We start from the raw sequence: 21749 nt of genomic DNA on the forward strand, positions 1-21749 counted from the left end.
GGCTGAACTTCAGAGCGCCGCGCTTTATGTTCCAGTAGAACGGATAAAAAGAAAGATCTCCGAATGCTTGATTATTAGACCATGAGAGCACGCAGCCTTGCGGGTAACCGGTCGGATGCTTGGCTTAACTTGGGTAGCCACCTTGTTTGCAGTTTGCTTCATTTCTGAAATTCACTGGCGGAAACTGGGTCGCTGTATGCCTCGCGTCCGCTCTCGTTGGCGGAAGACCCGATCCGAGGCCTGTGATCTAAAGGAGGTCCGGTACCACCAGGCCGGGCCGTACACGGGCATGCGAGAGCCCTTGGTTTCCCCCTGTTGGCGTGTGAGTGGGACGTGTGAACTCCAGCTCTGTGGGTTGCCTGTTCACTTTGGGACACACACACACACACACACACACACACACACACACACACACACACACACACACACACACACACACGCATACACGGACTCCCAAGGGAATCAATCAGGCTGATGACTGCGTTCTGTGATCAGCAGTCGTGTAACAGCTACCCATTACCTTCGTTACTCTCCGGTGCTGCGGAAAAGCGACAATGACCGAACCTTCCGGCAAAGACTCGCACGGGGTAAGTGAATTCTGCACAGGCAGCACTGGAAACAGCAAATGCAGAAGTGTATAAGGGTGGTGAATTTAGTCCTGTTCATGACCATTAATATATGGCATTATAAACTCATATTTGGTATAATTCTGTATTTTTGCAGGTCTTTATGTTGTGGTGCTATACTTTTGTTAATTACACCGCAGCTTAACACGATCACTACACAGGCGTTAAGACAGTGGCGAGTGTATTCAGTGGTGTTCCTCCACCCTGGCCACTGTCTGAAGCGTGTATGTGATGAAGCGCAACGTGGTCATGTGACCGCAGCCCCTCCCCCGCTACGGCACGGTCAGCTGACATCTCCACTCAAGGTAATCACCTTTACAGCATTCCAGACCCTCAGCTCACTATTGTAGCTATGCGTAGGCCCAAAGCAGCTGAAAGAGACCTAACAAGAAAACCAGTGTGTGTGTGAGAGTGTGTGTGTGTGCGCATGTATATGTAGCACTTTTCTTGTACAACCGATGAAGCACCTCTATTCGTAACATCCTGTTTCTTTGGAAACCAGGTATTTAACTGCTATTTCTTACTACCTATATCTTTCACTACATTACGCTTCAGTTACTCCTTGAATCTTCATGTATGTATGTATATATGTGTGTGAAGGCTGACCTGACATCAGCAGGAAAACGTCTGATAAGCACAAGACAAAGAACAGATACACAAAGTAATTAATGTGAGAGATGTCCTTGTAAAACTGTGTGTGTGTGTGTGTCCCCTCACTGGGAATACATGTGTACCCTTGTTTATCTTTCCAACCCACCAAAACACACACCAGCCCCTATACAGCATCCGTGGCAAACGCCTGAATCAGGAGTGTTGTGGGAGGAGCTAAGCAGAGGCAACCCTCTCGAGGGCGTATGTGGCGTTATCTCCAGCAGTCAGACGCCTCCTTGCTGCTCCCGCCACAATATCTCCTGAAATAGGGCCGTCAAAAAGCCGAAGCACAAGTGTAGGTGTGTGTGTGTGTGTGTGTGTGTGTGCTGGGGGTATAGATCATTCCACATTCTAAATATAAAACAAACAATTAGGACAATGTCAAGGTGGCTCCACGAAAAGGGAAAAAAAGCCTAGTCAGGATTCTTCTGCGCTCCCTGAGAGGGGGAAGGCGGTCACTGCTCTAAATTTACACAATTAGGGCTGCGTTCTATTTGCATAGTCATCGAGTCAGCCGGCGCACGCTCGGTGGCTCGGAGGCCGGCCCTCGAACAGTTCCACAGCGGTTCCACAATTCTCGGCGAGCCGACGCCCGCTCCGCCACGCTCCGACAGGCCGCCTCCAATCGGCTGCCGGCAGCTTTTCCTGAGTAAACAAAACTTGGAGCCCTGCGTCAGCCCCAAGGGTTGCCCGGGTGCCAGACGAAGGCACATGCACGGGAAGGGAGAAACCAGACGCCCCGAGAGTGGTAACCCGACTTGCATGATGATGTGCAAGTGAATATTACGCATGTGACATTTCTTTGGCGGGTGACAATTCAAAGCATGCCGGTGTCATATCAGTACGGTACATCCCCTTAAATGCTCAGGGTCATGAGTTCAGTCTTTAGGAAATGTTCCCCGGAAAAATGTAGAAACCAATGATACACCGTCCATTTAGCATTCCAGAAATGACATCACGCCATTGGGTCCCTTGGGCTGTCATTCTGTGTGCTGGCATTTTGCAGTAAAACGGTCGTTTGTGCCTCGCTTCCCCGCTAAAATGTCCTTGGAAACCCTGCGTTCTGTCACCCTATCTGGGCGGTATCCTCCCGTGTCCTGAAACGCAACTAAAACTGAATATGAAATCGCTGACCTCTCGCCCACCTCTTCTGTGACACAGGGGAATGAAAATTGAGTGTTATCCGGAACATGGCCCATCCTCTGCCCCTCCCGCTGGCGGGTCGGGCGCATCACGAGCGAACGTAGATGGCGCACGGGTTCCTGGGACGTGCGGTTGGTGGGGTCAGAGTTTGAAGTGAGACGTGGGAGAGAGTTTGCATGAACTGGGACAAACACTCGCCTCCAAACCGATACGACGGCTTTGCTGAAAGGTTCCACTGCCGGGAGGCGGCGCATGGCCCTGGGAGCAAACAGAATCGCTGAACTCGGCTTCGCGGTCTTGGGACGACAAATGCGGCGTTCCAAAAAATAGAATGGAAAGGGGGTGAAGGAAACCCTCCCGTTTCACTGGACGAGTTTCCTCGGCTAGTTACTGCTCTCCTTAAAACATGAAACGTATCGAAAAGATAAAGCGTGACATAACACGATGTAAACGCTCGCCCCAGACCTTGTGCGTTACACTTCAGAGAAGGAAAAGGAGAAGCAGAAAGGGCAGATGCGCTTTTTAATGAGTACAGTTACACAAGCACGCAAACCACTCCGCTTGTCCTCCACAGCTAGACAGAGGCTCCGCCCCACAGCCAGGCCGAGGCTCCGCCCCCGCCCCCACAGCCAGGCCGAGGCTCCGCCCCCCGCCCCCACAGCCAGGACGAGGCTCCGCCCCCACAGCCAGGACGAGGCTCCGCCCCCCACCCCCACAGCCAGGACGAGGCTCCGCCCCTCCTTGCCCTGCTGTGTATGCTCCTCTGCTTCGTATCCCTCATATCTCTCTCTGAATTTACGCCGTCGTCTGAGAAGCCTTGACCGGCTGCTAACTCCTAACTCCTCCCAGCAATTTCTTTGTCACATGATTCACCGCCCCCACCCCCACACACACACCTCCCAATCCTTTTAAAGGAAAAACACAACCGTAGTCTATTGGCTTTAGAGCTGTTCCTTCGTCGTAGGCCGAATGGAAAAAGCAAAGTGGATGACATTCCAGGAAACCTCAGAAATACCATAATGGCCACGTGCATCTCTACCGGACAGGTGTGATGGAATGTTCCTCACTTGTAAAGCTGTAACATCAAACGCATGATCCTTAAGTGCAGTATAATTACTGCATTAGGTGGGGCAATCCCTGACTCACTAGCCACGTAACCAGGCGACTACTTACTGACCAGGTTTTCACACACTGCGTGTGTACCTGAAAATCCAGCAAATCCAGCATAGTTTCAGCCTCTCGCCCCTCAAAGAAACGGCGGCATGCCAACAGTGGTGCTGGGTGAGTGTACACACCAAGATGGCCCGATGTATTTGTAAGATTTCAACATACATACTTTCGGTAGCCCTTGTTACATTTGTGACATGCACTGTGTGTCGATTCAGGCTGAGATGAGTACTTATAAACACAAATAGATTTGCAAATTCTCATTTATGTTATAAGTCACAGTTCATATTTACAGATGGCAGCTTTGGGCGGTAGAACGTAAAGGTGTGCTGAACTCTAAACACAAAGAGGTGAGAATGTGAATGTTAATGGCATATTGTACCACCCTACTGCCGTAACACCCTGAAGAGGCTCGGTAACACCCTGAAGACGCTTGGTAGCACCCTGTGTGACAAATGGGAATTCCTGATTTTCCCATCCTTCCTTCGACACGTCCCTTTTCAGTCAAGAAGCCCAAGCGAACGGGATTGGCCCTACAGGACTGGAGCAGTGGCTTCTCTCTGGCTGTGTCATGCCACACTACATCAGGACGCATGCTTCAGAACGCGGGACAGCCTAAGCTCTAGCTACAACTCATTATTAATGCTTTGTAACAAACTCGTTAGCACGGTTAACACAAAACTCGTTATATTAATGTTGCCATTAACGTTCTTGACAAATTTCTATTTTGTAAAGCTAAGTTAAAACTTTTGTTTTAAAAGTTTTCTAAGTATTATTTATTGTTTTATTGCCTAAATAAACGGTCACAGCAACTGCGTCTTGTCAGCTTCTTCTGTCCAGGTAAGAAAAAGTGAAGTTGGTAATTATGTCTGGCAGATGTTTGATACCACGTGATGCCTGTGTGCTTAATCACAATCGTAACACTGTTCAGAAAAAAAAAAAAACCCACACAATTAGGCATTTTCCCCAAATTAGCCCACACTGGACCGTAAAAAATGGATTGTGATTAGAAGTCACAAGGGGCACTGGACGCCTGGCAGTAAACATACTCTCATATTTAAACACAGGGGTCATTAACCGAAGAACAAAACCCTGGCAATATCACCCTCAACAATGCGCCTTGTTTGGTTCGTTGATTTTGTTTATTTATTTATTTTTTAATCAAAAATGAATTTGTGCTTCGCTTGAATGAGCCCTTATGTAACTGCCACACAGCCAGCCAGTCAGACCAGTATTACATCACCTTTCTCTAAAGACCATTGTTAGAACTTCGTTCCCAGACGCCCAGGCTACTGGAGCCTCGTGACGCCACCTTCGAACAATCCCTTAGGGCTGGGGCTTTGACTGACAGCTGATTGTCCTATCACTGCTCCTGAAAGGAAATGTGGCTGAACGGGGAAGGTGGGCTGGCCGGTCGCAACCCCTCTGGTGTGCTCCCAAGTAGGGGGAAAAAGGAACTCAAACTCTGTGCTGTGTGTCGAACAGATGGAAAATAATAACAACCATTTGACTACCTCTACTTTTTTTTTTACTACAGTACACTTCAGTTATGCCACTTAATCTTCTTCACAGATATTTTATACACACACACACACACACACGTGGCAGAGTGATGGCAGGCCCAGACAGCGTGAGATATTTGGGTTACGGCGTGTCCTCAGCCCACCTCCATGCACACAGTGCTGCGGGGCAGTTCACTCACTCACTGTCTCGTGCACACACACACACACACACACACACACACACACACACACACTCACACACACACTCACACACACACTCACACACACACACTCACACACACACACACACACACACACACTCACACACTCACACACACACTCACACACTCACACACACACACACACACTCACACACAACTTTGGATCTCGGGCCAGTCCTTCTGTGGACATGGGCCCAGTGTGCGTGTGTGTGTGTGTGCGTGTGCGTGTGTGCGCATGTGCGTGTGTGCGCATGTGCATCACACACACACACACCAGAATCCTTCTGATGCGTTACCTTTCGCGTCATTGCGTCGGCTCCCTCCGTTGGCTCCGCCCCCCACTCTGCTGCCCCGCCCTCTCTGCGCGTAACCCAACTCCTGATCTGCATGTGCAACAGGATGACCCGACATGCACTTTCCATCTCGCTGCAAAAGTGATAACCCCCCTCGGTTAAAACTCATCTTGTGAAGGCGCCGACGTGGCCAGCTGACTTTCTTCTAAACATCGCATTATGTAATCCATAAACTGATGCCTATTCGATAGCAACTATAATACCGTCAGGAGATTATAAAAATAATCCAACAGTGCAGCACATCCCAAGCAATTAAATACTAAGGACAGAAGCCAGGATTGCACCTAATTGTGTAGCCCTAGGCCCCTGAGAAATGGCCCATCTGGATTCATACGCAGCCTTCTTTGTAAAGGAATAATGATCTTAATTGGCCATATCCTATTGTGTATGACAATCAGATGAAGAGTAATTGTAATAAAAAGTGAACACTTTTCTTGCTCTCGTCTGACTCGTTACGCAAAATCCTCAGTCGGCGTGGCCATTAGCTGTGGGTCCCTCGCCGGTTCCCGGGAAGCATCTCCAACCCTCCACCGCAGCGCATGCGATTAGGGTTCTCTCGCGGGGAGAGGAAACAGGCGGGCGCGCTACTTCCTGTCCGGCGCCAATGATTAGTCAGCAAGCTCGCGGCGAGCGGGCATCGCCTCCCCGTTCCCGTCGTCAGGGAAACCGCCGGCGACTCCAGAACGGCGAGAAGGGGGGGAGAGAAAGAAAACTCTGGAAGATCTTCTTCCCACAGCAAGCGCGCTAGTATGAATTTATCACGAACCGTAACGATTTCCTCCACCTCTCCCGCGATGGTCCCCCTTTGCCATTTCTCTTCATCCATTAATCTTGCCCTTCCTCCTGGCCCTGACAAATGTCAATACTATTAATTACAGTGCCCCACTTGTTTTCCCGGACGGCTTGTTCCGGCCTGCCGAAGCCGGCGGACCCCACCCCGAAGGAGGGCCCATGTGTCGATTTATTGACCGGCGGCAAGAACAAACTGGTGGGCAGCACATGCAGGGATGGGTCGGCGGAACTGGAGCTTATTAAAGGTTCGTGGCGTGACGGGGAAGGAAACGTGAGACGAAAGGAAGAGTAGAGAGGGGATAGAGGGATAAAGAGCGAGACGGGGGAACGGCAGCTGGGGTGCGTGAGGAGGATCACCCTTCGGATTGGTCGCTCCTTGAACCGTGCGTCGTTTCGAAGTGGTCGAGCGAACTGTCCAAGTAGAGCTCCGGCGCTCTTCAGCTCGTCCAGGCTGAGTGGTGAAGACCGTCAGGGAGCGCGGAGGGTGGGCCATCACCTCCGAATGCTTCGAGGCGCCGTGACTTATGATTTAAGGGCCGGTGGCTAAAATAAACTGTTCTGACAGGTGGACGAACACAGAGATTGTTTTAAAGAACAATCCCTGCGTCATTAGAGTACGTGTATACTCCAGCGCACGCACTGACAGCTAAATTTCTCTCAACATTGGGCCTCTGAGTGTTTGCAATTAGGAACGGACCATTAGCTAGACCACAAGACACAGGAGCCACAGGATGTGCACAAACACAGGGTTACGTTTACAGATGCCTCGAGGGAGCGGTGCCGTACGGAGGGGGTGGAGTGGTTTTAAGAGCCTGTAACAAAAGGGGGTAAATGATTAGAACTGGAGGTTTTCAGTTGTTGTGGTTTTGTTTTTTTAAACTATGGTTCCTGTACATGTAGTCACAAACACTGAATGGCTTCAGAAGTGCTGGAGCAGTACTGAAACCGAATGTACGTGGAACCGAAACACCGCTTCCTCTGCCTTGTCAGAACCATTAGTATGCACATGTGGTTCCTAGGCAACCTCCAAGCCCCACCCCCAGCCCTGCACTCCCACAGGTCCCTCTTCTCTCCATCCATCTCCTGTCATCTCTGCGCCACTCTGTCTCTTCTTGCACACGCGCTCTCTCATTCCCCCTGTCCACTGACACCGTCCTGTAGCTGTGCCAACCTGCATTACTGCACTTTAGATCTAAGAGCAGCGAAGTGGAGAGAGGCTTTTCAAAGGCAATATACACGCACACACACACACACACACACACGCACACACACACACATCCACACACAGTAAGGTCCTCTTAGCAAACAGGGTAATGGGTACAAAGTAAGTGCTCATACTTCTTTTCTTCTAGTATTTTGGTGAACCTCTTCACAAATTCGTTTTATTGAAAAAAATAATATTAAAATGAAAAAAAATATATATCTAAAAACACATTTTTACCGGATTTGCTGACTGAATCAAAGTATCTTCCCATAAAAAAGCATTTTTGTTTAGCTCAAACGTAAACAGGAAACGAGATGTCCCAGGGCCCCTCTCCTCTCTCGCGCGCCAGACCCTCATCCGCGCGCTTGCTGTCGGACAGCCACCAGTAAAATGTACAACTTCTGCCAGCGTGTCTGTCTGTCACGAACACAAAGACGGCCGTGCAAACGGATAAAAATCCCGCTTTGCCCACTTCTGAAGGACCTTAGGGGAAACGCGTGAGCTTGCTGGGAAAAAGAGTCACGGACGGGAAAATATAACTGGGAGTGTAAAGATAAAGAACCGCAAACGGTGTTTTTATCTGCACTGTGCATAAATTTGTTTGGTTGAGGAACCAGGCACCCGGAGTTTGGAGCATTCAACGGGAATTATTTATAAATGGACTTTAGAGTTGTTGGAAGGGTTGCGTGTCAGTAAAGCAGTCAGAGTTAATTCAGGGTCGAGCGCCATATAAACTTTATACTGATATACCTAAGCCTCGAGCCAAAAACAAACTGGCTAACTTATCTGGCACGTACAAGGTAAATATAAATCAGTTCTATGCTATTTAAATGCAACCACCACAGTGTTTACACCTGCTGCAACACAATGTAGCCTAAAGTCCCTAAATTATCATACAGACTATAGTCCTACTGCGGACACTGTAGGTAAACTGATGACAATTTGTCCATTTATAATCCACAGAACCGCTTACAGAGTGCTTGTTCACAAAAAATCCAGCCACACTATTTAATTCAATTAGGGCCGATTTCCCTGCCGCTTTAACACGCATTAAACTACATAATCTACATAAGACCCTACCGAGTCCGTGACATGCAGTAACCTCCCGAATGGACGCACAGCAAGCCCGTATAAAGAGCGACTTAGGTACTATTCCTGTTCTAATCAGCTGGCTATTACACATCCAGTTCATTTACTATAGAGTAAACTCATGCGTATCTCACTGCCATCCGCCTGTCCGTAGTGTAATGCGTAAAACGGTCAAGTGGTGACATTTAAAAGGTAACCCACTGGTGTTTTTAAGGCCTTAAATAACTCAGCCTACCGACTCAAGGGGCCGTGGTGTCGAAGAACACTGCACACGAATTAAGATTTGCACTTGAGTTGTGGTTTTGTTGTTCTTTTCTAGGTTCACCACCTCGAAAACGCCGGCATGCAGTGCGCTTAGCGGACGCTTGTAAACTGATTATCTGGGAACAACAGCGTACCTGTTGTAACACACTCACATTCTCCACTTTGTCTATCTGCACTTGTGCAGTGATGAGGCCATGGGCGCCTGCCAGCGGCGAGAGGCATGGGTTTTTTTCATGGGCAGGTTTGAACAGCTAACTTACTGCAAGTGAATAAAAAAAGGTCGCAAGATGGGACGTGTGTGTGTTCTCCTTCCTTGGTCAGGAAGAAAAAATATAGCTGGCTAACTCAGTCGGTCTGGTTTCCAGGTTTAAAGGGCGTAAACCTGCTTTAGCAAGTGGCTACGTTTCAAATGCAACTGGATCTCGCAGTGGCCAGGGACATTAAAACGGAGGATTCGCAGTCATGCCATGACAGGCAGGTGGCCGGCTTCAAAAATACCGGTCTTATTTTAACAGCAACACCACTGCACTTACGCCAACAAACATTTGGTTTTTGTTGCATTCGCAGCAAAAACAAAACCACCACAACAACAACAAAAACCCGAACAGCAATACTTGCTCCTATACGAGCATTTCGTTCCGTAGCTGCCGACTACAGGCGATCGTACAACCATAAGCGTCGGTACGACTCCGTTAACAGCACTGTACATTTCTTTAACGGAGGAAATCAGACCAACAAGTTGCTCGGCTGTAATTAAGAAGAAAAAAAAAACTCCCGGGAGCGACGCGCCAACACGTAGTGTGTAGGTTACTCACATATCGGCTGATAAGGTCCCGAACCGTGCCCAGATCCATTCTCGACGGGGTCCCGGTGGTCTTGTCTCGGTTGTCTCCTTGGGTCAGGCGGCAGTGCAGCGCTAGCTGATTCCTCCGTCTACTCTCAGATCCATGACTGTCTGAGTGGCGGTCTGCCTCTAGGACTGACAAGGGACAGTCCTGCACGGCTATTGTGATTTTCACTATTTAATCGTCTCCAGTCACAATGAACAAGGTGGCGATGCGCCCAAATGTCCTCATATCTCGGGATTCGGTTTCATACATGTGCCGTAGTTGAGTCTTCAAAGGAAGCCCTGGTTTTTGACGGGTTTTGCTCTAATGTTTAAGGCTACTTGATTCCTGTCCAAGTGTTGCTGTGCTCGGTCTCTCCAGTCTCCGCCGTGCCCGGTCTCTCCCGTGTCGGCGCCGGTCTCTCTCCACTCTCCGCCGTGCTCGGTCTCTCCACTCTCCGCTGGAGCCACAGCGCAACACGTCACGGGCGCCCTCGGCGCTTGCGCACACCCGCCCACTTCAAGTCAGCCTGATCGATCGCTTGTCAATAGACGTAAATATTAATAAGGCCGTGAAGCACCCCAGTATAACCTCGTGAAATATATTTACAAAAAAGATTGTTCAATATCACGCCCCAGTGATTGGTTCTGATATAGTTTGAGAATCTAGCATAATATGCGTTTGGAAATGATCATGAAGAAAAATTCTCTTGAAACGCTGAAAAAGAATTCTCGTGAAAGCAAAACCTTGGAATTATGTATACTGATTGATGTAATTTAAAAATAATCCCCAAATGTACTTCTATTTTCAAACTACTCTATATTTTCTGGATTAAAATATTGTGAACTTGTTTTTTAAATAGTTCAATAATTGTTCTCTATTTTCTGCCTTATTCTTCTCTGTATAAATTCCATTTGCGTTGAAATGGGAACAGTAGAACCGGAACCTTTCGCGGACATTCGCGTTACAGTGGGACATATTTTCATTCCGTCCCTTGCTTTTTTTCCGCCACATTTCCCACCCCGTAACGCTTTCGGCGGGTTCTGGTAAAATGGCGCTGTTGCCAGAAGTCGCGATCCGACGGAGGGATAACGAGAGTGGTTAGAAATAAGCGACCCGAGCCCCGCCAACCACGTTTTTAAACCACCCCCCCAAAGCGGAAGGCACGATGGCGGCCCTGGATCAGAAATCTCCCAACGTACTGCTGCAGAGTCTGTGCTGCAGGATAACAGGCAAGAGTGAAGGTAACGAGGACGACAGGATGTGTGTGTGTGTGTGTGTGTGTGTGTGTGTGTGTGTGTGTGTGTGTGTGTGTGTGTGTGTGTGTGTGTGTGTGTGTGTGTGTGTGTGTGTGTGTGTACATACATACATACATACATACATACATATATAGGGAGAGGACTGGTAATGACTAGCCAGACGGCCAGCGGCACTCGCTTGTCTAAGCTGGTGTTGGTGGACAGCGAGAGTCGAGCACAGACGAGATGGGATCGGTCGTTTACTTTAGCCGTACAGACCACCCAGAGTCACAGCGATTCCATGTTTCCGTTTAAATATAACTGGCTACGTTGCGCTTTGGATGCCGTCTTGGGTTTTCTAGGCTGCTCTCCTTGGATCAGTGCGGCTGTTATTCAGGTCGCCCCGGCCAGACGCCGGTACCGCGTCTCGAAGTGGCCTGTGTTCCGCAGGATTAGAGCTCGATAGCTAGATGGTTACGTTGACCGTAGTCATTTTGAATTCAGAAAGGCTTCGCTGTCATTTAGGCTATTGTATGTCAGCGTTAAACTAATTCATGCCGAGACTTATGCAAGCAAAACTCTCTTGGCCTTGGGTAATATGACCCGTGTCTCCATCTGGGCAGCAAATCAGGTAAAAGCTACTGGATAAATGCTTTATGGATCATCATAGTCTGCATATGGAGCTTAATCTAAAATTTATAGTATGCAGTATTCATTGCATTACCTATATCTGTTCATAGGACAAAGCATCTAGCTTTCATACTGAGCCCCCCTCTCCACAGACGGGATGCATTTAGGAGATTGCTGCTGAGCAGAGGTACAGTGGTCACTGCGTTAGGACACGCGGCATGCTCGCACTGAACCCAGTGGCCTTCTCTTCTCAGCTGATGTGGCACACCAGTTCCAGTATGCCGTGCGGGTGATCGGGAGCAACTACGCGCCCACCATCGAGCGAGACGAGTTCCTGGTGTCCGAAAAGATCAAAAAGGAATGTGAGTGCTTAGAGGGTTGTAGCCTTCTCTGTCTATCTATGTCTGCCTAGGAGTGCGAGGGCAGAGGTAAACCGCTGCACACAGCATTCTACACATACTTCATTTTTTTGACATTTGTAGCTTGATGGACATCGTGGTGTCGAGTTGGTGGCTGGTGCCCAGATTATTCCAACCGTTTGAAGGTCAAGTGGGCCTGACGTCTAATAACATCCGCACACTTTCCGACCCCCTTGATCCATGTAAACGAAGTATATATCTGCCTCACTCTGACACGCACTTGTAATGAAGTCTGCCTGTCTGTCTGCCTGCCTGCCTGTCTGTCTGTCTGCTTGCTCGTCTGCCTGTTCTTGCAGTGCTGAAGCAGAGACGAGAGGCAGACGCTGCTCTTTTCTCTGAGCTCCACCGGAAGCTCCAGACGCAGGTCAGTTTTCTGGACCGCTGCAGCTCAGCTTGGCATCCGAAGGATATTTATGCACAAGATATTTACAACTTTATTTATGTTTATATACATTTCCCCTGTATGTGTTTCCATGTTTAGTCAGCTGGTTTCCTCTCAGGTTTGGTGTAGCGGTGGGTTATATTAAGTCTGTGCAGCAGGGCTTTCGCTATATTTAAATCTAGTAGTAATCCATGTTTGTCTACACGGGTCTGCGCAATGTCACGCGCAGGATGTGCGGAGTCCCGGACCGGAACGCCACGCTTCCCCATTTGTGATTTTGGTGATGTTCTGTGTCTGCCATGTTACAGGGGGTGCTGAAGTATAGATGGTCCATCTTGTACCTGCTACTGAGCCTGTGCGAGGACTCCAGGAAACCCTCCAGTCGGGTACTTAGTTTATCTGCCATAACTCCCATTTTCAAAGGCACCTCAGCACTTTAATGGTGTCGTGGGTAACACTGGCCTATATTTAGTGATTCCGAACAACTGGACTTGGTTGTATAGTTCATTAGTCGTAGTTTGTTTATAGTCCTTCTGATTGGCTTGGGAAGGAAGTCAAGGTAGATCATTCTGATTGGTCTGAAAATGAATACAAAATCGAAAGTGTCCTTTTCTAAGCAGACTGTCCTTCGGAAGAGCAGTCACACCTGAAGTTCCGCCACACTGTAATGCATTTCGGTATCTACAGATTACCCACGAGATCAGCTCTATACCTACTACACCCATTACACCTGATGTAGCGCACTGTTGCGGCCGTGCAGTGGGACCTAGCCGCCACTAGATGGCCTAGCTGAGCGCTCCTGTCTCCTTGCTGCAGGTGTGCAGCTACGGTGGCCTGTTTGCCCAGGCGCTGCCGCGCGACGCCCACTCCACACCGTTCTACTACGCGAGGCCGCAGAGCCTGTGCCTCAGCTACCCTGATCGCTCCACCCACAATGCCTCCAGCGGCATCGGCAGCCTGCCCAACGGCCCCGCCCCCAGCCCCCAGCCCCTCCTCTCCGGGTGAGTTGTGCCGGCCGGTGCCCACCAGGAGTTCAACCCCACACCGCTCTCCTTCCTCAGCCAGACACGCCCGCGCCTCCTCTTTCGACCACGCCACGGCGTGCGAGTTCTTGACACCCACCCCGCCGCTGCGTGTCCCGACGATTTGCGGTTAAGTGATCGCCGAGTGTCAATTGATAAACCTCTCGGACCTTAAGTACCACTGTGGAGTGGGAAATCGCCATTGAGTGGTAATTAGCGCGTTCCCCCGAGTTTCGCTAATGGAACCGCAGTGCCGTCACGTTGCTGGATGGCGGCCGTTTGAAAATATTTCCCTGGTTAAAAGGGATTGTTGCCTTTTTTTATGTTTTAGAAATATTTCCTAATGCAGCTTGTTTGAAATGCTGACACTTTTATTTGCCCAATAACTCAAGAAAGAGACTGAAATTCTTTTGTGTTTTTAAACCGTTGACATGACAATATATTGCAGGACACTGTTTAATGGGAGCGAAGGTTTAAAATGATGGTGCGTTGTTGGGCTTTTACTTGCCCCACCGTAGTAACGGAATGCCTATGTGTGTGTGTGTGTGTGTGTGTCTGTGTGTGTGTGCGCGCGTGTGTGTTTCAGCTCCGCTCCCCCAACAGCAGCCGACACCTCCAGAGGCTCTCGTCTGGCCTGGGCCCTCCAGGTCTCCGGCTCTTCGTCTGGGGCCCTGCCTCTTACCTCACGCCCCCCTGCGGGCTCCAGACCCACCCACAGACAGAGACGTGACGGAGACGGCAACGGTGAGTTACCCTCGGCGCGGCAACCCGAAGGCACGGTCTGGGCCATCGAGGCGAAACGTGGAAGCGCGACAACTGTATCCTGACGTAGATAAGAGCTTTAATCGGTATCCCGTTACTCATCTCCAGTGCTTGCCCGAGGGCCGTCGTCTTATCCGAAAAAGACACGACGCACCGCAAAGATCTTCCTGTTTAGCATTGTAGCACAGCAAAATACGTCAGCAGGCCCTTTTTAGATGTGCGAGGAAGTACGGAGCGATGTCGGAAACCAAAAACCTTGACTGAAGCTCTTACGGTCTGCACTGATGTTTAGAGAAACTTGAATCAGAGACCGAGGTGCTCCATTAGGGGGAGTAATATGCTTATCTGCAATGCAGTAATAACTGTTATGTAATTATGCAGTGCATTAGCATTAAAATCACTGCAATCGATTTTATTGGTCTTGCTAACTTCTGCCAGGCTGAGCCGGGGGGGGGGGGGGGGGGTGTGTGTTTGTTGGCAACGTGCGGATCCGGCACTCCAGTAGATCGGATATCGGCCACACGCGTCCGATACACATTCCGACACCGGTGAAGTCTGCCGTACATCAGAATAAATCCCTGCGCAGGACCTTTTCCCTGTATCAGTTATATACTTTTGCACAAATTAGAACAGGGTGATTAAATGTGAAATGAATAATAAGAATCGTTTAAAAAATAATAACAGCTAACAAGACAACCAGCACGATTCATGCTGGCTGTTAAACAAACTTGTCTGAAATTTGGTAGCGTTTCACACATCATACAGTTACTAGTAGCTCAACAACTTGTAACATTTTCGATGATGCGGATTAGCCAGTATTCAGGTATCGGTATGGGAGGAGAAAATCTGGGATGAGTGTGTGGGGACTCGTGGGTATCCGTGTGGACGCAGTGTGTGCTGCTGCAGGGTCTCTGAAGCACGGCAGAAGGAAGCGCAAAATTCGTCAAGCATCCGATACCGCGACACGCCCTCTCGTCACCTCTGCGGCTCGAGAACTCCTGGTTCTCTCTCTCTCTCTCTCTCTCTCGCTCTCTCTCTCTCTCTCTCTCGCTCTCTCAGCTGAAGTCAGCGAGGCCGCCCTCGTTCGTGACATCCTGTACGTCTTCCAGGGGATCGACGGCAAATTCATCAAGATGTGCCCTACGGAGGAGTGCTACCGAATCGACGCAAAGGTGAAGTGAGAGCCGCCGCTCGAGCCCGCCCGTCCTTTCAGCAATGCGAGCGTGTACCTTAAAGTAACGGTTTGGGAGGCGAAAAAAAACAACAAAACTTTGCACAGGTTTTCCTTTAGAGTCAACGCATAATTGTTCAAGCGAGATATGCGCTGAAGCTGAAAGCATATAGACAAAAAATTTAGCATGAGAAGAATGCGTTGGATATAAATATGCAGAGATGAAACCGAAGGGGGGGGGGGGTGTGTGTGTGTGTGTGTGTGTGTGTGTGTGTGTGTGTGTGTGTGTGTGTGTGTGTGTGTGTGTGTGGATGCCTTCCACCTCTGGTTCTTTTACTCCCCCCACCGCTCTCGCTCTCTTAATCTTTTATCAAAGTGCACACACGCACGCTCTGTCATCTCTTACACCCATCTCTTCCATAATGCCCCTGGTTAAAAATAGAATGTTCTGTAAAAGCATTGACCTCCACGGTGGAGCTCTGCTCTCTGGGAACCTTCATCATCCATTTGGCCCCTGCTTCCAAACCCTCCCCGTTTAACAGCCGCAAATCGAAACCGCGCCGCGCTTTTCCACAGGTGCCGTTATCCGGGGGAGAGCTTCGTCTGTTCATCGGGGGGGGGGGTGACCTGCGTTTGCGCTCAGCGTGACCCTTCCGGGGATGCGAGGGAACGCCACGCTGAACTCCGCCACGCCATTCTTCGGCCATGGGGCCGGCTCGTTTACTCTGAAGCTCAGCACTGCTGTTGAAGCGGGGAGGGAAAAAATGCCAACGCCTCCGCCAAGCGGGAACCTCGGAACGTGGAACGGTCCCCGCTCGGAAGGGTGCCGGCCTCCGCGTTAACCTCGAGCCTACACGTCACCTCGAATGCTGCACCAGGGGGCAGAAACTGCGACGTGGGCTTGCTCGACTGACCGAAGAATAATGATAAAGTCCGTTAGACTTGCACAGTAGCAAAGCATTGTGGAGCTTGTTGGTCAATGTTGTTGGACTTGTTACATGATCCTGGAATGATTGATTGATTGATTTTGGCCTCCTGCTGTACATTCTACACAGTGCTGTTATGTAGGAGGAGTCTCTAACAGGACCTTTTGCAGCGCTATTTATAAAAATCCCCATAAAAGTTAATCTGCTAGTTTAATAACATATTTTAAAAAATACAATGAGTGGGCACACATGCCCTTAATAATCCGATAACTGCAGAAAATCTGAATTTGTCATTAATACGATAAGCGTGAAATTAAGTATAATGGGAAAATTTCCAGGTTTACAGGAGTCGGGCAATATTCGGTTTTACACTTTGCAGCCAGCCATCACAGGATGACGTGGCGTAAACTTCAGGCTTCCTGCCACGGCTTTTTGTAAACATGAACCCATTCCCCGGCAAATATGGATCTTTTTCTGGCGCAGACTGAGAAAGCAGCAAGAAATCGGAGTGAAAGTGTGCATGAGATGAGAAATCGGATTATGGAGCCAAAAATCCAGCCCTCATTATCGGCTTTCTTAATCCAATTTCTAAGAAGTCGGAGCACGCCGTTTATGTGACCACTCGAATAATTAGATAATGATCGGATTATTAAGTGCACATAAACACACTCGATTTTATTTATTTATTTATTTATTTATTTTGCGCAGGTGTACGTTGTGTGATTCATGCTAATATTTTCATGGAGTATATTAAAATTTAAACGTATTAAATGATTAAAACAAAAAAACTTGAACTCACCAGGTATCGTTTTATAAAGAGTAAGTTGGCTTGTAGGCGCCGGGCCGTGCGGGGCCGGGTTCTGACCGGGCTCCTCTGAAGTAGGCAGATGGTGAACTCTCGCTTGCGCTGCTTCGCAGGTGCCGCTGTGCAAGTCGTTGCGAGACACCAGCCACCGGCTGGCCGAGCTCGGCTGGCTGCATGACAAAGTGAGGAAGTATGCGGACTCCCGGAGCCTGGACCGGGCCTTCGGATTAGTCGGCCAGGTAAGGCCGACGGCAACTGGTTGGGGGCTGGCCGGTGGCGGAGCGCCTGTTCACTCCCTCCCCGTGTCTCCTCTCTAGAGTTTCTGCGCCTCCCTGCACCAGGAGCTGAAGGAGTACTACAGGCTGCTTTCGGTACTGCACGCTCAGGTACGCCACAGGCTGCCAGGCAGGACCCAGGACAGCTCGCGCGTGCTGTGCATTTTCTGTACCGTTGTTTGTAATTGGTTGCGCCTTTCAGTCATGGAAAATAAGAAGTGTGTGTTGTCTTTTAAACTCTAGCGTCCCCGTGAATGAATGAATGAAGTTATATTTGTGTAGTGCCTTTGAAGGAACACAAGGTCGCTTTATAATTGACACACAGCATCTACATGTCGTCTCCTGGGGACGTGCTATCACCGTATGCTTGAACAGTACACTTTGGGGTGTGTGTGTGTGTGTGTGTGTAGCTGCAGGTGGAGGACGACCAAGGCATGAACGTGGGAGCAGACTGCTCTCTCACGCTCAGACGCCTGCTCGTGTGGACGTACGACCCCAAAGTTCGACTCAAGACCCTCGCTGCCCTCGTAGACTTCTGCCAAGGTCTGTGACCTCTGACCTCCACGGGGCATTTTTAACCGCTCCGTCATACGAGCGTGTTCCTCTGACCCGGTGCTGCGGCTGTTGGCGAGCATTGCCCCGTTGAACGCGGACCCACGGTGGTGGCGTCATTTCTCTCCTAGGCCGTAAGGGGGGAGAGTTGGCATCGGCGGTACACGCCTACGGCAAAACCGGTGACCCCCACATGAGGGCGCTGGTTCAGCACATCTTGGGTCTGGTATCGCACCCTATTCTGAACTTCCTCTACCGCTGGATCTATGACGGGGAGCTGGAGGACACGTACCACGAGGTTAGAACACCCACACACAGAGGCACACCATTTGCTCTCTTGTTCCAGCTCCCTGGCAACGTCCTGGTATTGTGTTCCTGGAAGACCCAGTGTTGCTTCCGCACATTAATTCAGGATCTTGCATCTTGGTTAGGAGCGGCTGAGGGGCTGGGGTTAGTCCGCAGCGATTGGGGACCGGACCCCATTAGTGTATAAAGCATGGCAGAGACACCAAAGGGCGACATGTCCCTCTGCTTCAGGAGCAGGGCCATTTTCAGCATGGACCACCGCAACTGCCAGGGCTAAGTGAGATTTAGGTTCTCCAGACACAGAGCGGTGCGGTCACACACACACACACACACACATCTGAATGAAGACAGATCGGGGAGTGCTAATGGGTGCTCTCGCTCCTGCGCTTTTCTTTTTCCGTCTCACCTTTCCTTTCTTTCATTCCTCTCCATTCTTCTTTTGCTGTCCATCCTTTTCTTTCATGTCTTGAGCTGCATTTGTAGCATTAAGCACATCGTGCTTTCTCTCTCTCCCTCCCTCTCCTTCTCTCTCTCTCTCTCTCTCTCTCCCTCTCTCTCCCTCTCTCCCTCCCTCTCCTTCTCTCTCTCTCTCTCTCTCTCTCTCTCTCTCTCTCTCTCCTTCTCTCTCTCCTTCTCCCTCTCTCTCTCTCTCTCTCTCTCTCCCTCTCTCTCTCTCTCTCTCTCTCTCTCTCTCTCTCTCTCTCCTCTCTCTCTCCTCTCTCTCTCTCTCTCTCTCTCTCTCTCTCTCTCTCCTCTCTCTCTCTCTCTCTCTCTCCTCTCTCTCTCTCTCTCTCTCTCTCTCTCTCCTCTCTCTCTCTCTCTCCCCCTCTCTCTCTCCTTCTCTCTCTCTCTCTCTCTCTCTCTCTCTCTCTCTCTCTCTCCTCTCTCTCTTCTCTCTCTCCCTCTCTCTCTCTCTCTCTCTCTCTCCCTCTCTCTCTCTCTCTCTCTCTCTCTGCTCTCTCTCTCTCCCCCTCTCTCTCTCTCTCTCTCTCTCTCTCTCTCTCTCCTCTCTCTCTCTCTCTCTCTCTCTCTCTCTCCTCTCTCTCTCTCTCTCTCTCTCTCTCTCTCTCTCTCTCTCTCTCTCTCTCTCTCTCTCCTCTCTCTCCTTCTCTCTCCTCTCTCTCTCTCGCCCGTCTGACACCATCTATTCGTTCCTCTTTTGGCTGCTTTTCCCTCGTCTGCTCTCTCTCTTCTGCAGCTGATCCGTTCGGGCCGATCTCGCCCTCTGCTAGGATCCGTCTCGGCTTCGTAACTCTGGCAGCAAGGATTCTCCGCCGATTCACCCGCTCTGTTTTTGACTCGCTTTGAGTTTTGGTGTCATAGTTCTAGTTTTCCAAATAGTTTCCTTTTTTTGTTTGTTTTTTTACTTTATTTTCTAAGCTGGCCGTACGCAGTGCTCGCGAGAGGCCGGTTCGTGTTCGCAGTGGTTAGAGGGTTTGTCGGTCTCAGAAACAGTGCCTTCTGATCGTGCGTTTCTCTACGACTTCTCTTTTAAATGCATCCAGAAATGTAAGGAACTGCTCTGTATGTATATCGACACTGGAATTCGGCCTGGTTCAGTCCGGCGTGCGTTAGTAAATGTTTTTTTTCCCTTTGGGTTGTTAAAATATTTGGCAGAATTCTGCAACGCACAGCTTCCACCGGACGCTTGCCGCGTCTGCCGTGGCTATGACGACTCCGTCACCCCGAACTTCCCCATCACGTGGCGCAACGGACAGCGTTATTTTGAACCAAGTTGAAGAAACTCCTCTTTATTGCATACAGCGCTCTGTGAGCTTTGACCCTGGCTGCAGGAATGACCAGGCCGAGGTACACGCAATGCATCGTGGGATCTAAGGCGCTGCCGCCTGTGATCCTGATGTCGGGGCTTCTTTTGGACGATCGTGATTTAGTATTAAATGTTGGACTGAGACTCGCTCCTCTTTTCCCGGTCGGTGGGGTCTCATTTTTCCTCCATAAATATGATTTAGAATTATAAGCCCAAATGGTTTTTTTTTGTTTTTTTGTTTGGCCTGAGCTCTGACAGGCACTGTAGCGCTTTCACATTCCTTTCCGTTCTTTACGGTATCGACGAGTTCGTTTCCGTTTTGGAGGATTGCTGGTCATTGTCCTGTGGGCGTGTGCACCCATGTTCACTTCCTGTTTTGTGCGCCAAACTCTCCACCCAGCAGCCAAGAAATGACTTGGGGGGGGGGGGGGGGGGGGCATCCTCACATCCCCACATCCTCACATCCTCCAATCCCCACATCCTCACATCCCCACATCCTCACATCCCACTGCCGGGTCGCGGCCGGCTTAACGAGCTCATGTCCTGTGCCGCAGTCGTAACGCTCGCTCCACCTTAACGTCACTCATAACGAAGATAGCCTGGTGTACTGATGACCGTTCCTCTCTCTCTCTCTCTCTCTCTCTCTCTCTCTCTCTCTCTCTCTCTCTCTCTCTCTCTCTCTCTCTCTCTCTCTCCTCTCTCTCTCTCTCTCTCTCTCTCTCTTCTACCTACCCCCGTCTGGTAGTGCTGACTAGATGGTACTCATTGATTTGTCATTTATGAGTGGCGAGGAAGTTACGTCAGTGTGTGCTTTAAACTCGGTTATGTGTGTGTGAGGGATGTCACAGGCCAGGAGTAGGCTGTTTGCGCACACACAACACACACACACACTGGGCATTAGAGTGGGACTGCCACCTCATGTTCAAACACTCCAAAGACAGCATGTTTAAGCAGTGTGCGTTTTGCGCGCGGGCGGGCGGCTGTGTGTTTGCAGTTCTTCGTAGCGTCTGATCCGACCGTAAAGACGGACAGGCTGTGGCATGAGAAGTACTCTCTGAGAAAGTCTATGGTTCCCTCCTTCATCACCATGGACCAGGCCAGAAAGGTAGAACGTGCACGCACCCCCTGCACTACTGCAGCACATGCACTGTGTTCACATACATGTCACATACGTCGCTGCATCCCGGTGTTCCACCTGACCTCGGTCCCGCCCGTGTCCTGCCAGGTTCTGCTCATCGGCAAGTCCATCAACTTCCTGCACCAGGTGTGCCACGACAGGACGCCGCCCGGCAGGGTCCCGCCCGCCTGCAAATGTGCCGACTCGCCCCGAGACGGTAAGATCCACGTGGGCTGCGAGCTTCCCGCTAATGTCTCCCGGAATAGCCGTGTGCGTTTGGGGCTAAGGAGGGGGGTGGGAGACATCGATCGCTCACAGACGGAGGAGAGTGGGTCTCTCGGGGGGGGTCTTTATTGACGGCAGACATTTTTAGCGTCTGACTACGGCACTGCCGTATCGATGCGCCTTAGCGACCAGCGCCACCCTCGACCTTGGCCACCCCTTTCTGGAACGTTCTGCGTGTTCACTTCCTTTCTCTTATCTCGCCTCTGCGTCCCTCCCTGTCCCGGGTGGATTTAGTCCCGTAGACGCGTAGCT

The 21749-nt window shown here is 50.1% G+C and overlaps 2 protein-coding genes and 1 long non-coding RNA gene across 16 annotated transcripts in view; 2 read left to right on the forward strand and 1 right to left on the reverse strand.

Annotated features, from left to right (window-relative positions):
- The window catches only part of atp11a (ATPase phospholipid transporting 11A), a 52016-nt gene extending 41732 nt beyond the window's left edge, over nt 1-10284 (reverse strand). For 7 of the 13 annotated variants that reach the window (XR_014118025.1, XR_014118026.1, XM_081700726.1 and 4 more), the window contains exon 1: nt 9828-10284. Coding sequence is in view for 10 of the 13 variants with exons in the window: in XM_081700726.1 (XP_081556852.1) it covers nt 9828-9866 (39 nt within the window). In the remaining 3 variants the exon portion in view is untranslated. The remainder of the gene's footprint in view (nt 1-9827) is intronic. The other 6 variants (XR_014118027.1, XM_035534877.2, XM_081700723.1 and 3 more) reach the window with 1 other exon arrangement.
- LOC145651925 (uncharacterized) lies at nt 7701-9305 on the forward strand. Its single transcript, XR_014118028.1, has 2 exons — nt 7701-8805; nt 9068-9305. It is a non-coding gene; the product is annotated as an uncharacterized LOC145651925 (long non-coding RNA).
- Nucleotides 10285-10822: 538 nt separating the features above from the next.
- tubgcp3 (tubulin gamma complex component 3) overlaps nt 10823-21749 on the forward strand; it is a 17269-nt gene continuing 6342 nt past the window's right edge. For both annotated transcript variants that reach the window (XM_081701245.1, XM_081701246.1), the window contains exons 1-13: nt 10823-11083; nt 11962-12069; nt 12423-12490; nt 12817-12894; nt 13325-13509; nt 14117-14274; nt 15352-15464; nt 17308-17433; nt 17512-17580; nt 17880-18012; nt 18153-18319; nt 21090-21200; nt 21321-21429. In XM_081701245.1, the coding sequence (XP_081557371.1) occupies nt 11008-11083; nt 11962-12069; nt 12423-12490; nt 12817-12894; nt 13325-13509; nt 14117-14274; nt 15352-15464; nt 17308-17433; nt 17512-17580; nt 17880-18012; nt 18153-18319; nt 21090-21200; nt 21321-21429 (1501 nt within the window). In that variant the 5' untranslated portion in view covers nt 10823-11007. The remainder of the gene's footprint in view (nt 11084-11961; nt 12070-12422; nt 12491-12816; nt 12895-13324; nt 13510-14116; nt 14275-15351; nt 15465-17307; nt 17434-17511; nt 17581-17879; nt 18013-18152; nt 18320-21089; nt 21201-21320; nt 21430-21749) is intronic.

This window comes from Electrophorus electricus, chromosome 18 (assembly GCF_041902795.1).
Source record: "Electrophorus electricus isolate QZ-2024a chromosome 18, ASM4190279v1, whole genome shotgun sequence".
Lineage (NCBI taxonomy): Eukaryota > Metazoa > Chordata > Actinopteri > Gymnotiformes > Gymnotidae > Electrophorus > Electrophorus electricus.